The following is a 12,091-nucleotide window of genomic DNA, read 5'->3' on the forward strand; positions in this document are numbered from 1 at the left end:
GGATTTTTATTTTAAAATTTCAAGATTATCCACCAAATTGCTGTGTATTTATTAAAATAACCACAAAGATGGACAGAACACACCAAATACCTACACTGACTATATGTCATTTCCCAGATATAAGTGCAAAAAAACTGCCTGAATACCTTGTTTACACCTAGCAGTCTGGTGTAGATACACTTTAAAAGATTTACCTTGTATGACTTACAGATGATTTAGACTGAAAGCTTGAGATTTTATTGAAAGAATTTGTTTCATAAGTAGGCAGATATGCTTCATGCCTGCCCAAAAGCAGCAAGAGAAGAGAAATCATTAATCAAACACTTATTACACCTCTGGCAATACTACCTAAAGCTCAGTAGCTAATTTAAATTTTTTTCTAAATCCATCTTTACCCATAAACAAACAAAGCAGGTATGGTATTTTCAGGTATCCAGTAGTGTTAATTATTGAGGGAAGCACTTTCTGTTCCTATTGGTAAAGATTTATATTCTGGATGTCCCATGGCTACACAATTAAAGTTTGCATTCCCCTCTGGAAACTCCGGGCTACTGGACAATTTACAAACACACATTTTGTAGCAAGCATGACTATATTCTACTCATGTCACCAACTTCTGGCAATGAAACCCTACTGAATTTTTCTCCTACCCATGAGTGCTTTTCCTCCCCCATTGAAAGGCTGCTTTAATTTTTAAATTATTTTTAGAAATTTTGCCTAAAAAACTACTTGAATTTCTAATTGCTATATAAACTGACAGAGCACTATGAGGGTCAGGAAACCTTTAAGCTGCTCCATCTTGACAGCATCATCACCAAAAAAAGAACCAGGTGAAACTATATGGCTTTAAACTAAAAGAGGAAATTAGGTATTAGGAAGGAATTCTTTACTATGAAGATGGTGAGGCACTGGAAAAATGTCACCCAGAGAAGCTGTGGACACCCCAATCCTGGAAATGTTCACCTTCAGGCTGGATGAGGTCCTGATAATCTTGTCTACTGGGAGGTGTCCCTGCCTATGACAGGAGTATTTGAACTAAATGATCCTTAAGGTCCCTTCCAAACCAAACCTCTCAGTGACTCAATGTGTGTAAAATCACAGTTTCTGACTGCACCTCTCTAACACAGCTGGCTGGATGTACCTGGCAAGGGCAGGAGGCAGCCCCAGGGCTGTTCCCACATGCAGGGCTGGAGAAGGCAGCCCCCCAGCTGGGTCAGCAGGCAGGGGGAACTCGGGGGTCTGTGTGGCCACAGCACACGTCTTGGGCACAGGAGGTGCTTCATCCGCTGGCAAACAGCTGGCTGCATCTGGAGCAGGCATAGGTATCTTCCTAGTTGATGTTAATTTCAGCAGTAATTATAATGAGTCAATATGCAGAGAACTTCTCATTTGATTAAAAATACAAAGTAGCCATGGACAACTCTTTCTAGCTAGTAATCTTGCATCTTTTCTACGAAGAGTGAGTGAGTAGCAGATGAGGGCTTTTTTACCTTCTTCTGTAGGAACCAAATACTCATGCCCTGGGAATCAGACCATGCTGAAAACAATTTGTTGAGGCATTTTTAAAGCTAAAGCTTGAGCACTTGTTTAACCACAAAACCAAACTATTTGGACAATTACTTAAGGGGTAACAAACTTGAACAAGAGCATAATCAGTACACAAGAAACTGCCTAGTGTCAGGAGACAACACTTCAGACACTGAGGCTACTTGGCTGCTGGCATTTAAAACTGTAATGATTGAAGGGAAGATGAGGCGTACACTTGCCTAAGACTTCCAAAAGGTTCACAAACAAAAGTTCTATATTAAAAAAGAAAGCAGAAGGACAAGTAAAAATCAGCATAAGAGAGCAATATTTCTCTCCCATATTTTACTTCCTCTTGCTTTTCATCAAACTGAAAAAACCAAAAACTCTGACAGTTTTAGTACGGCTGGCCTGAGATCTCCTCTTCTCCCAGACTACAATTTCTGCAGAGAATGTTCTTGGCTGCCCACTTATCAGAAAGTACGTAACAAAAATCAGGACTAATACCCATTATTACTTATCACTAAGTCTTCGTATTTTTATCAGGAATAATTCAATTAAAAGAAAATATGGTAGCAGGTCAGAATGACTGTAAAAAGCATGTATATAAAATACAATCTAAAGACCTGTTGGCATTGCATCTGTTTTATATTAGCCATACACTCCACCTGAAAGTGGTAGATTGTGTGTTTTACATGGTATAATGCTACCAGGATTACTTTTTAAGATGACTTTTAGCAACTTTCTTGAAAGGCTGTAATTGCTCTTAAATATTTTACTGTAAAATTTACAGGAGGACATCACATATATGAAATAGAGTAATAATACACTATAAACTTACAGTTGGTTATATAGACAGTCAACTATTTAAGGCCTTGAATGAAGAACTAAAACTACAATAAAAAAGCATTATGGAGTCTACCTTATAAGCAGCTCGCTTAACTTTAATCTAGAAATCAAATCCAGATCCTCCATACATTTCACAGCAAGCTTTCTCTTTCCTGATGGTTACAGAGCTTCAGTCAAGAAAAGATAGAGCCCATTTGGAAAATAAGGACCTAGGCCAGTCCTTGAAAACAAAGCAAGGCTTCAGTAGCAAGAGCAAGTCTACTCACTCTTGGATGGCCCAGTTTTGCTTTACTAAAGGCCTGACATGGCACTCATTAATTGCTCCATGCAGATTTCCAAAAGATGCCATTTTACTAAAAAGGAGGTTTGAAGATCAGATTTGCTGTATTTCCCACTCAAAAGAGCATTATAAAAGCAACAACATCTGCTCAGTAATAAAATATAAGCATCAACTATAGTTGCTACACTGATGACCTCTCAGTTCAGGGGAGAATCTAGACTACAGAACTGTATCAAATAATTTGTTCGCATTCCCACACCCAATGCTAAACCCTCCCTCTACAGCTCTGCAGAAACTGCTCCAATTTCTGCTCTTCTTGAGTAGAAAATTCTCACCATCTACTTTTGTATTTGTAAAAATAATTTGGCTCACATCCTGAACATAGCTGCCTTTCAGATTTTAAAGCATTTTAATGCTGCTCTCTTATTAGGTTAATTTTTTCAAATAACAAAATTTAGAGCCAAAAGTCTTGAGTGAGATTAGATTTAAAATTTTCTTTGCCTGGACTCAGATGCAGAGCTAGAATTTAGAGAAGACTCCTTGGTACTCAACACAACAGCTGCAGTGGTATCTGCAAGGCATCTATAGCTCATCAGAATCATAAAATGGTCTGGATTAGAAGGGACCTTAAAGGTCATCTACTTCCAACCCTCCTGCTGTGGGCAGGGACAGCTTTCACCAGACTTTGCTCAGACTCCATCCAACCTGGCCTTGAACACATCCATGGATGGGGCAAGTAGGTGCAATTATACTGGAATTTCGCTGGTAGATATGAAAATCAATTACTGAAGCAGTACATTTTTTCACTGCCTTTTTCATCTCAAGTTTTCTGCTTCAAAAAAAGTCATTGTCACATATCTTCTGTGTGCATTTTTCATTTTTGTTGATTTGAGAGAATTTGCTGCTGAAAATATCACAACCAAATCTTTACAGCACTGGCTCAAACCAAATGTCACCATGAAGGTACCCAACCAGCCCATTAGCTTCCATCCCTTCCTGCCTAAGCTCATGTGGTGGTTTGTGTAAATTTCCTGAAATCTCAAATTGGTGAACCAAAACCAATACACTTATGAACACAGCTGCTTCTCCCAGACAACAAAAATGTCCTCAGAAGACACCAAAACTGACTTTATTTTGAGGTCAGATTTCTCCTTGTCTCTCAGCTAGCTGAGAATACTGCTTTAAAGGTTTAAAACTGGTCAATTCCAAATCTTAGTATTAGTTTTTCAACACTAGAAAGCCCACACAGGTGCAGGCAACAGTATATTCCTGCCTTATTCAAGCATGAATGTCTATCTAGTGCCTGGCAGGACCAAGCACTGTTCATTTAATTCTCATTTTTACAGGAGCAGCTTTGTTTCGTGTTATGGCTTTGTGCTTGTGCATGCTATCTGGAACTCAACTGCACAATGAAAAAAACCGTCAGAAAATGTTATTGACCTCTGGTAACAGTAACAATCAATCACCCTCCAAACTACTGTTGCTGTCTTTTGTATAAAATTACTGTTGCTGTCTAGTAGAGGTCATAGATGACCTCCAAAGAACCAGCAATTTGCAAAGGTAAGTGCCAGTAAAACTACCCAGGACCAGTGACATGTTTCTCCTAGCTTTCTGTGACTGCATCACAGCATAATACTGCTACAAATTAAATAACCTACATTTTAGAAAATTACTTTTATATTTCTAAATCCATACTCACTTTTGACTTGTTGAGACCAGTGAAAAGCTGCTCCAAGACAGGGAGGATGCCCACTGATAGCACGCATACACTAAATATTGTATTTTATTTTAAATAGTATCCATGAGACTGTTATGAATTTCCTTGTTTTCATCTAATTTTTCTCCTTTCCCCTCCTACCATTTCCAGGAAAATCCCTAGCAGCTTAATGAAGTTTATTTTAAGTGAATGACAAACAACCCTCTCTCCTCCAAGACTGACAAATCCAGGCTAAAATAGGATAGATTGTTAACTGAATCAAAATCCCTGTGAATGATTTACCTTGCAGGAGCTGGTGCAGCAATATGGTCAGAAATTCTGGGAAGGGGGACACTGCCAGGGCAGGAATCTGCTACTGGCAAAAGAGCAGCTGCAGGTTCTGGTCTAGCATTGTTTTCACTCCAATCACAGTAATAAAACCAAGTGAAGACACACAAAGAAAGAGAATTTTAATGTACATTAAAATAGTATGCAGAACAGGAAACACTGTGCATGGAAGTGTTAGTAAACTAAGAAGAAAAAAAGAACCCAAACCCCAAAAAATCCTCCAAAAAAAAATTTACAGTAAAATACAATTAAGAGGATAAAAGGGTGCAAAACACACTTAAGAAGTATCACACTTTCAGTGAAGGTAGAGTGTGTCCTGCTGCTTTAAAACTCAGCCAAGTAGTGTTGGACACTTACAAAGATGAAACACATGTATTTGGGATTATATTATGTGATGGAAAACAACTTTAGAAAATAATGAAAGTGACAAGGGCTAGTGGGATTCACTCCAAAGCTTTATGATTTTTGCTACACCTTTTTGGTTGTGTTAGCTTTGTGAACATTACACTATGTATTTCTCAATATTTTTCATATCCTTTCTGTGATTCAGTTGTTATAGGAAAAAAAAATCTAGAAAATATTGTCTAAAATTACTGTACTTGAAGATAAGCACCTGCCAGACATATCACTGTAATACACAAAAGGTAAACTACAAGGTAGAGAGCAATCACAAGAATAAATTTTGAGCAGACTAAATTAGTCACAGGGACAGGCATTTCCTTTTTTTTCCTTATGTTAGTATGCAGAATTAAGTATCTTATTAAAGTAGGGAGACTTAAGTGCTGAAAATTATTGGACAGATTTAAGAATGACCAGGGATCAGACCTCATAGGTGGTAAAGGTGTGGATGGAAATTCTGGTGCAGGTGGCATCTCCAAAGCTGGGGTAGCTATAGAGTTTTTATTCAAATTAATACAGGTATCCTGGGTTCCTGCTCCATCAGGTAGATCTGCAGGTATGCTTTACATATATTTATGACATGTGGGAGAGAAAAATAAATACATGATTTTGTGACAGATTGTTTCAAGACTGATCAAGAGTAGGACAAATATTTTCCAGTTGCTGTGGATCAACTGAACTACAAATCTGGAAAATCCTCACTCAAGACAATAAATTGACTCTACAATTTAAGGCCAAAACTAAATCCAGACCTGGTTGCTCAAAAGGAGAGGGTTAAAAGTGAACGTTAAAACCACCCAAAAATCACTGGAAATAGGGTACTGCAGAAACAGAAAGAATCTAAAACATAATAACTTTATACAAAGGTCAGACATTGCCTAAATTTTAAGTAACTGGTTTAAAAGCTGCACTCCACAAATTTCAATTAAGGCTCTCTATTTCCTGTCCTTTCAGCTGCTGAAGCGAAAAATCTATTTTAGCCAAACAAAAATCCCTAGTGGGTTACAGTCTAAAAATAAACAATAACAAAAACCACACAAAACATCTGTCTTGGACAATGCCTGCCTGAAAAGCTGAGTATTATTAAACTGGGACATTTTACTGAAGACCACTGATGAAACAGAAGTTTCTATTTCACTGTCATATTGATATTTCTAGGAGACCTCTAAAATTTAAATTTATTTGTTTATATAAAAAACCACTCATAATATGTTATCAAAGATCAGATATATTCTGGGAATCAGACATGGGTTAGGGCGTGTTTGTCAGATACAAATGAAAAAGTGGCCCATTTTTGGGAACAGTAACAAAAAGGCCAAAATTTAATACCAGTAAATTCTGTACAAGTTCTGGGTGAAGAGATGACATCTTCCAAGCAGTAAATTTCACACATTCATAAAACAGTTTTGTGTTAAACACTTGTGGTGTTTTAACAATAAATGTATAGAAAACTTGTCATTTGGGAGTCTCTGTCAAACTGCTCTCATATCCTTAAAAGACAGACTCTATGACTATGTTTAATTTTACTCAAAACAAAGGTTTTTATTATTTCAATTATTTAGAGACGGTTTATTCTTCTATTTCTCACTACAGCAACTCACCCTTCAAAAGGATAAGAGTTGGTAAGACATAAACATAATGGTAAGTTTAATAACAACATGAAAATATTATCTAGGGACATCTCCAGAACATAAAAATACCTGAAGGTCAAATCATTTATCCTTAAAAAGAAACCTTTACAGAGACTCTAAGTGATAACTCTTCCAACCTTTCATGGTTTTCCTTGCATTGATGGTCTCTGAAATGTTCACATTTTGTTCTGTTCATAAAGAAATTATATAAAACCAGCAGAACAATTTGAATATACTACTTCACACTCCCACTTTATTATGCAGTACTCTATCAAATTGTTATATTGTGGTGTATGTGCACTTAGTAACACACTTGGGTTTAGTAACAAGTATTCACTGCCAAGTTATGTGATGGAGGAGGCATGGAAATTAAACTGATTGGCACTTCTCATCAAAACACTCTTCAGTGAAATTATTGAAGTGAAAGTTTTCCCCTACTGTCCCTAAGGAGTTAACCCAAGGAGTGTGCAAGATGTGATATCCCTTGGGCCATCAGTACCAGGGCAAATCTGTGCAGTGCTAGGCATCCACATTGGTGACTGTTAGTGTTAGACAACTTATCTATTACCTGAAATCTCCATTTTCTGTTTGCCTTTTCCTAAGGATAAAATGACAAATACCATAAGCTACAGCAGTACTGTATAGCAGCATAAACCATCTGAAAAGGAAACTCAAACATAAAATAGTTCCAAAGGTCCTCTCAAGTTCCAACATTGTGCAAGGGGAAAAAAAACAACCCCGTCAAGTCTTCTTTGCATCTGTTCACAAGACTAACTCCATCAGAGGAGCGTGTAAGTCAGCTGCATAAACCCAAACCAACTGCAATGGTTGTCATTGAGCATTTGTGAGAAATTGGGATTTTACAAGTGCTTCACAATCACCTCTGAGGTCTCAAACTTTATCTGGTTCAACAAGTGCTGCAAAAGCCGAAAGAAAGTTTCACTTCTTATAATTCTTACTCCCTTAAGGGTCAAGCATTTTATTGATTCCTGCAAATCTCATGTAAATTTCAACAACACAAACACATACCCCATTTTCAAGATGATCAGGAACTAAAATATTGGGCTAGTTTTAAACACTTCAGATTGTTTCTACTAGGCAGCTGGGATATAATTGTTTCTCTTCCTATAGGCAGTGAAGGTGCAATGAAATGTCAGCCCCATGCATGAGAAGATTATTCAAGGAGTCCAAGAGACTCAAAAGAAAAACAGACAGAGCTAAGATAAAAGCAACTTTTATTAAAATACTCTTCAAGCTTCAAAATGCATAAATTAATGGATGTGTAGCTACTATAATACATTATTTTACAGGAGAACCATAAGGTTGTGAAGCTTTCATAAACATGAGAAAGCCTATAAGCTTCACTGTGCAATAAATAAATACTACTGTTCTAATCTTGTCCCTGCTAGATGTGTTGAAGCTCTTACACAGCAACATTCTGCTCAATTAGTCTTTGTTAAGTTTTCCAAAACACGAACATAATACTAGTCTAAGCAGCAGAATCATTATATTGAGCTTTCACTTCAATTCAAAACATCGGAACATAATTTTTTTTTTTTTCTTTGCTTAAAAGCAGTCTCTCTTCTTGCTGTACTTCGTAAAACATTTACAACCAGTCTAAAATTGACCTGCTGAAAGATAATTTTCCTGGTAGGTATGATAATTTGAAATAAATGCATACAATCCCCTCTTCATCTTCTTCCCCCAGCCCCAGAATCATGTAACACAATTTCTTATTGATTTGTTCAAAATTTTCTGCTTTCTAACAGCCTACAGTAACTTAAACTCAGCAAATTATTTCTTTAAGGCAGAAAAAAGAACTGAAACAGCCATCTCCTCCCCCCATATTGGGAGATTCAGCCACCCAAGTTGTTAAGTTTTAAATATGGATTTTTTTGTCAACTAATGATTAGCACAAAAACATCTTCATCCCATTTTTTACACGAGTAGGAAAGTGTTAGAAAAGTATAGAAAAGGCTAGAATTTCTCTCGCAGAAAGGCTACTGAAATATGTTCTCTTTTTTCATTTTTTTCATCTTTTTGTTTTTTTTTTTTTTGTTTGTTTTGTTTTGGTTTTTTTTTTTTGTTTTTTGCAAAGCAGATGGAAAAGAAGAAAGGAAGGAAGTGTTTGTATTTTGCTTTTGCAACTTGGGTAAAATCACTGGACATTAAGAACACGTGCTGAGACTTCATGGTGCCAGTCACGTAATTTTGTATATTTAGGGCTAAGGACGTGGATGGGAACCTTTTCCCTGTGGAAAGAAGTGATAGAAGAAAAATAAGAGAGAAAGTTTGTCTTAAGCAGTTTCACAAGTGAGCATGCAAACTCCATGCACTATTCCTATTGCATTGCCTTCCTCTCTGTCAAAAAGTTGGACCCAGTGTTAGTCAAAGTCAATAGAGAAAGTCTCACTGACTTCAAGAGTCATTAGATTTAGCCACTGGTTGCTGCTCCTTTTGAAATAATGCTTATCCCAAAGCAAGGAAGCAGCTGACCCTCACTTGCAGCCAGAACAGCAATACTTCCCACCTGTGTCTTGCAATCAGATCCACACTCACAAACCTAAAATGCCTGATTAGACCAGCAAACAGAAAGCACAAGCTGACATTGTACAGGCAACCAAAACGGTCCAAGTTTACAGAAAACCTCTACACAAACTCCTGCACAAACATTACTACTGGACAGCACCAACAGCTTTTAAAAAGGCTTGTCTATGTACAAAAATGATTTTTACATGCTGAAGTAAAAGGCAAAAAGGGAAGGAACATTTCAAAAACACCCAGATGTCACACAAGTGCACCAAACACTACAAGTTAAGAATTAAAACATGCAAAGTATTAAAGTAATAAAAATGTAAAACATCAACTCACTTAGTCTTCTTCCCAGCTTCATTTTCCGGTTCTTTCACTGAAGGAAAACAGAAAATTTTTATTTTCTAGGGCACTGAGGACACAACACAGAGATTCTCTGCTGTGCCAATGCATTCACTACAGCAGGAAATTACAAGGCTCATTAGGATTCTTTGATTCCAAATACGTGCCAATAGACATGAGCTATGTCTATGAACTTCAAGAGCCCCTTTACTACCAGGACTGCTGAAAAGTGGCTCTGCTGGTCTCTGCCCTTCCCCTTGGCCCACTCTCCATGCTGGCAAGGAGAAAGGTGATTTGAGAAGGTGAAGATGAATGGAAGTTACGAAGTATTTATTTTGGATGAACATCCAGTGGGTTTATATCAGGTGATAATCCAAGTGCCTGTTTGCAGCCAGGCTATTTCCCACCAACGTTCTAGAGATCTGCACAAAGGATAATGTAAATTCCCAGTCTTGATTTTAAGGCTGGCAAATGTAGTTGCAGTAATTTTCTTACAGCATTTGTCAAGATGATAAATTCATCTTTACTGGACAACATGTTATTTGAAGTTCAGGTCCCATACTCAGCCCTTAAAGGACTGATGAAGCGAACTGAACATAGGACAACAAAACAATCAGGTCCAAAGCCAGAATATTTATCACACAAGGACAATAACCCTCATTTTGGGAAATGTTATCACAAGCTTCTAGAAATAGCTGATTTAATCAAATCTCCCCCTGGAGAGGAAGTCAAATTTCCTCAATGTCATCTTTATTGCACCTATAGCTGAGAAAAGCTGAAGAATGAGAGTCATAGCACTTATGGTGGCCTTCATACAAAATCACAAACCTCAGCCAGTGACTTATGGCTAATGGCATAACATGAAATTGAAGTTTCAGCATAAAATTATATGACCTTCACCACATTACCTGTTCCCCTCCACCAATATATGTAATCACACCATAGCATAAGCACAGGGTGGAAATACTACCTGGGAATAAACTGAGGAACTATGGATTTACGTTTCTGATTGGTTAGATCATTAAAGATCATACACTTCTGTATTACTGACAAAGACTTTCTACATGGCAGAAAACACCTGATTTTTGTGAAGCATTAAATTTGATCAGGAATGACACCATTCTGGCGATATGGGGGGAAAAGAAACAACACATACACATCTTCCCATATCTTTGGGAGCAGAAATGGAAATTCTAGGATTTACCTAGAATGTTTTAATTCGGCTCAATGAGGAATAACGTGCACATCCTGCGCTACCTAGCGACAGCAGGGTTTTGCAGTAGCATTTCCCTTGCCCTACCTCCCCTGGCCCGTGTTGGAAGCCCCTGGCACTCACTGTGGTCGGTGCCGGTGATCTGCGCCAGGATGCGGAAGGAGCGGGACTGGGTGGTGCCGGTGCGCGGGTGCCAGTCCTCGGTGTCCTCAATCAGCCGCTTCTTGCTGGCGTCGCTGTGCGTGGGCGTGTGGTAGAACTCGGTGTAGGTGTCCACGATGTGCTTCCGCGGGGGGCTGCGCCGGGGACACACAGCAGTGAGGACACGGCTGCAGCAGCACCTCCCTCTGCCCAGCTACTGTGAGACCTTCACAGCACCTCAAGGCCCAGCTAAACACAGGTGCACTTTCCTGAACCAAACACACCTTCTGTCATTACTCTAACCCCACTGAAATATTTTGCCTTGTTTCGCTGATGGAACACTTCAAACAGTAAAACACGATTTTATCAAGACATCTACATGTTGAAACTTTTACCGTTTGGGTGGGATTTTCCTTGGAGGTGACAGGGTAAGACAGCAAGAGAAAGTTTTCGCAGCATAAACAGGAAAAGGAGAAAAAGAAAAGAAGAAATAAAGTCAGAAAGCTGAAATGAAACAGAAATGTGGCTAATTATTCTACTGAATTAGTTTGGCAAGAAAGGGCACTAAAATCCAATTAATCGCCATATTCTCATTCTACCACTAAAACCACTGCTCAGAACTCACGTACTTTAATTAAGCTCATGTTGATTTCCCTATAGGGATGAGAGGGGAATTTGTTTTGGGAAAGCAGGATAGTCTACCTAGCTCAGATCAGCTGCCCCTTGACAAATTCTCCCTTTAGCTCTCGAGGGGCACAGCACAGATGTGTGCACATGCAAGGACCACCCCAGTACACACCAAGTCTTTTGCACTTGGCAAAGCCTAGATCAGAAGCAGGCCATCAGAAAGCACAGATAGCCATGTTCTGAGGCATACTGAGGAGGTAGCCTCTTTGAAAGAAAAACAGTGGGCTGATTGCTCCATCTGAAACTTTCCCTACAGTAACCTACAGGCTATTATCAATCCTTGCACTAGCAAGACTTTCAAGAGTACAGGATCTAAAGGTTTTGATTTCAGTAAGTGATACAAAGAATATTCCAATTGGGGAAAAGGGACCAGAAGAATCAAACTATTTAAATTACTCCTAAGTTATACATTTGTTATTCCAAATCATTAATCTGTAAGACCCTCTAAG

At 38.3% G+C, this 12,091-nt stretch overlaps 1 protein-coding gene and 2 long non-coding RNA genes across 12 annotated transcripts in view; 2 read left to right on the plus strand and 1 right to left on the minus strand.

The window, feature by feature from the left end:
- Positions 1–12,091, minus strand: part of PDLIM5 (PDZ and LIM domain 5) — a 124,995-nt gene that overhangs the window by 37,503 nt on the left and 75,401 nt on the right. For 5 of the 10 annotated variants that reach the window (XM_079306937.1, XM_079306933.1, XM_079306939.1 and 2 more), the window contains exons 6-12: positions 10,938–11,110; positions 9,599–9,635; positions 7,296–7,325; positions 5,523–5,657; positions 4,653–4,769; positions 1,142–1,330; positions 195–281 (exon numbers count right to left, since the gene is read on the minus strand). In XM_079306937.1, the coding sequence (XP_079163063.1) occupies positions 195–281; positions 1,142–1,330; positions 4,653–4,769; positions 5,523–5,657; positions 7,296–7,325; positions 9,599–9,635; positions 10,938–11,110 (768 nt within the window). Of the gene's footprint in view, positions 1–194; positions 282–1,141; positions 1,331–4,652; positions 4,770–5,522; positions 5,658–7,295; positions 7,326–7,945; positions 8,980–9,598; positions 9,636–10,937; positions 11,111–12,091 lie in introns of those variants that run through there. The other 5 variants (XM_079306938.1, XM_079306940.1, XM_079306941.1 and 2 more) reach the window with 5 other exon arrangements.
- On the plus strand, positions 4,768–6,058 carry LOC306802535. The gene is made up of 2 exons (XR_013774394.1): positions 4,768–5,396; positions 5,437–6,058. It is a non-coding gene; the product is annotated as an uncharacterized lncRNA (long non-coding RNA).
- On the plus strand, positions 7,332–9,018 carry LOC306802534. The gene is made up of 2 exons (XR_013774393.1): positions 7,332–8,788; positions 8,826–9,018. It is a non-coding gene; the product is annotated as an uncharacterized lncRNA (long non-coding RNA).

This window comes from Erithacus rubecula, assembly GCF_903797595.1.
Source record: "Erithacus rubecula genome assembly, chromosome: 5".
Taxonomy (NCBI): Eukaryota; Metazoa; Chordata; class Aves; order Passeriformes; family Muscicapidae; genus Erithacus; species Erithacus rubecula.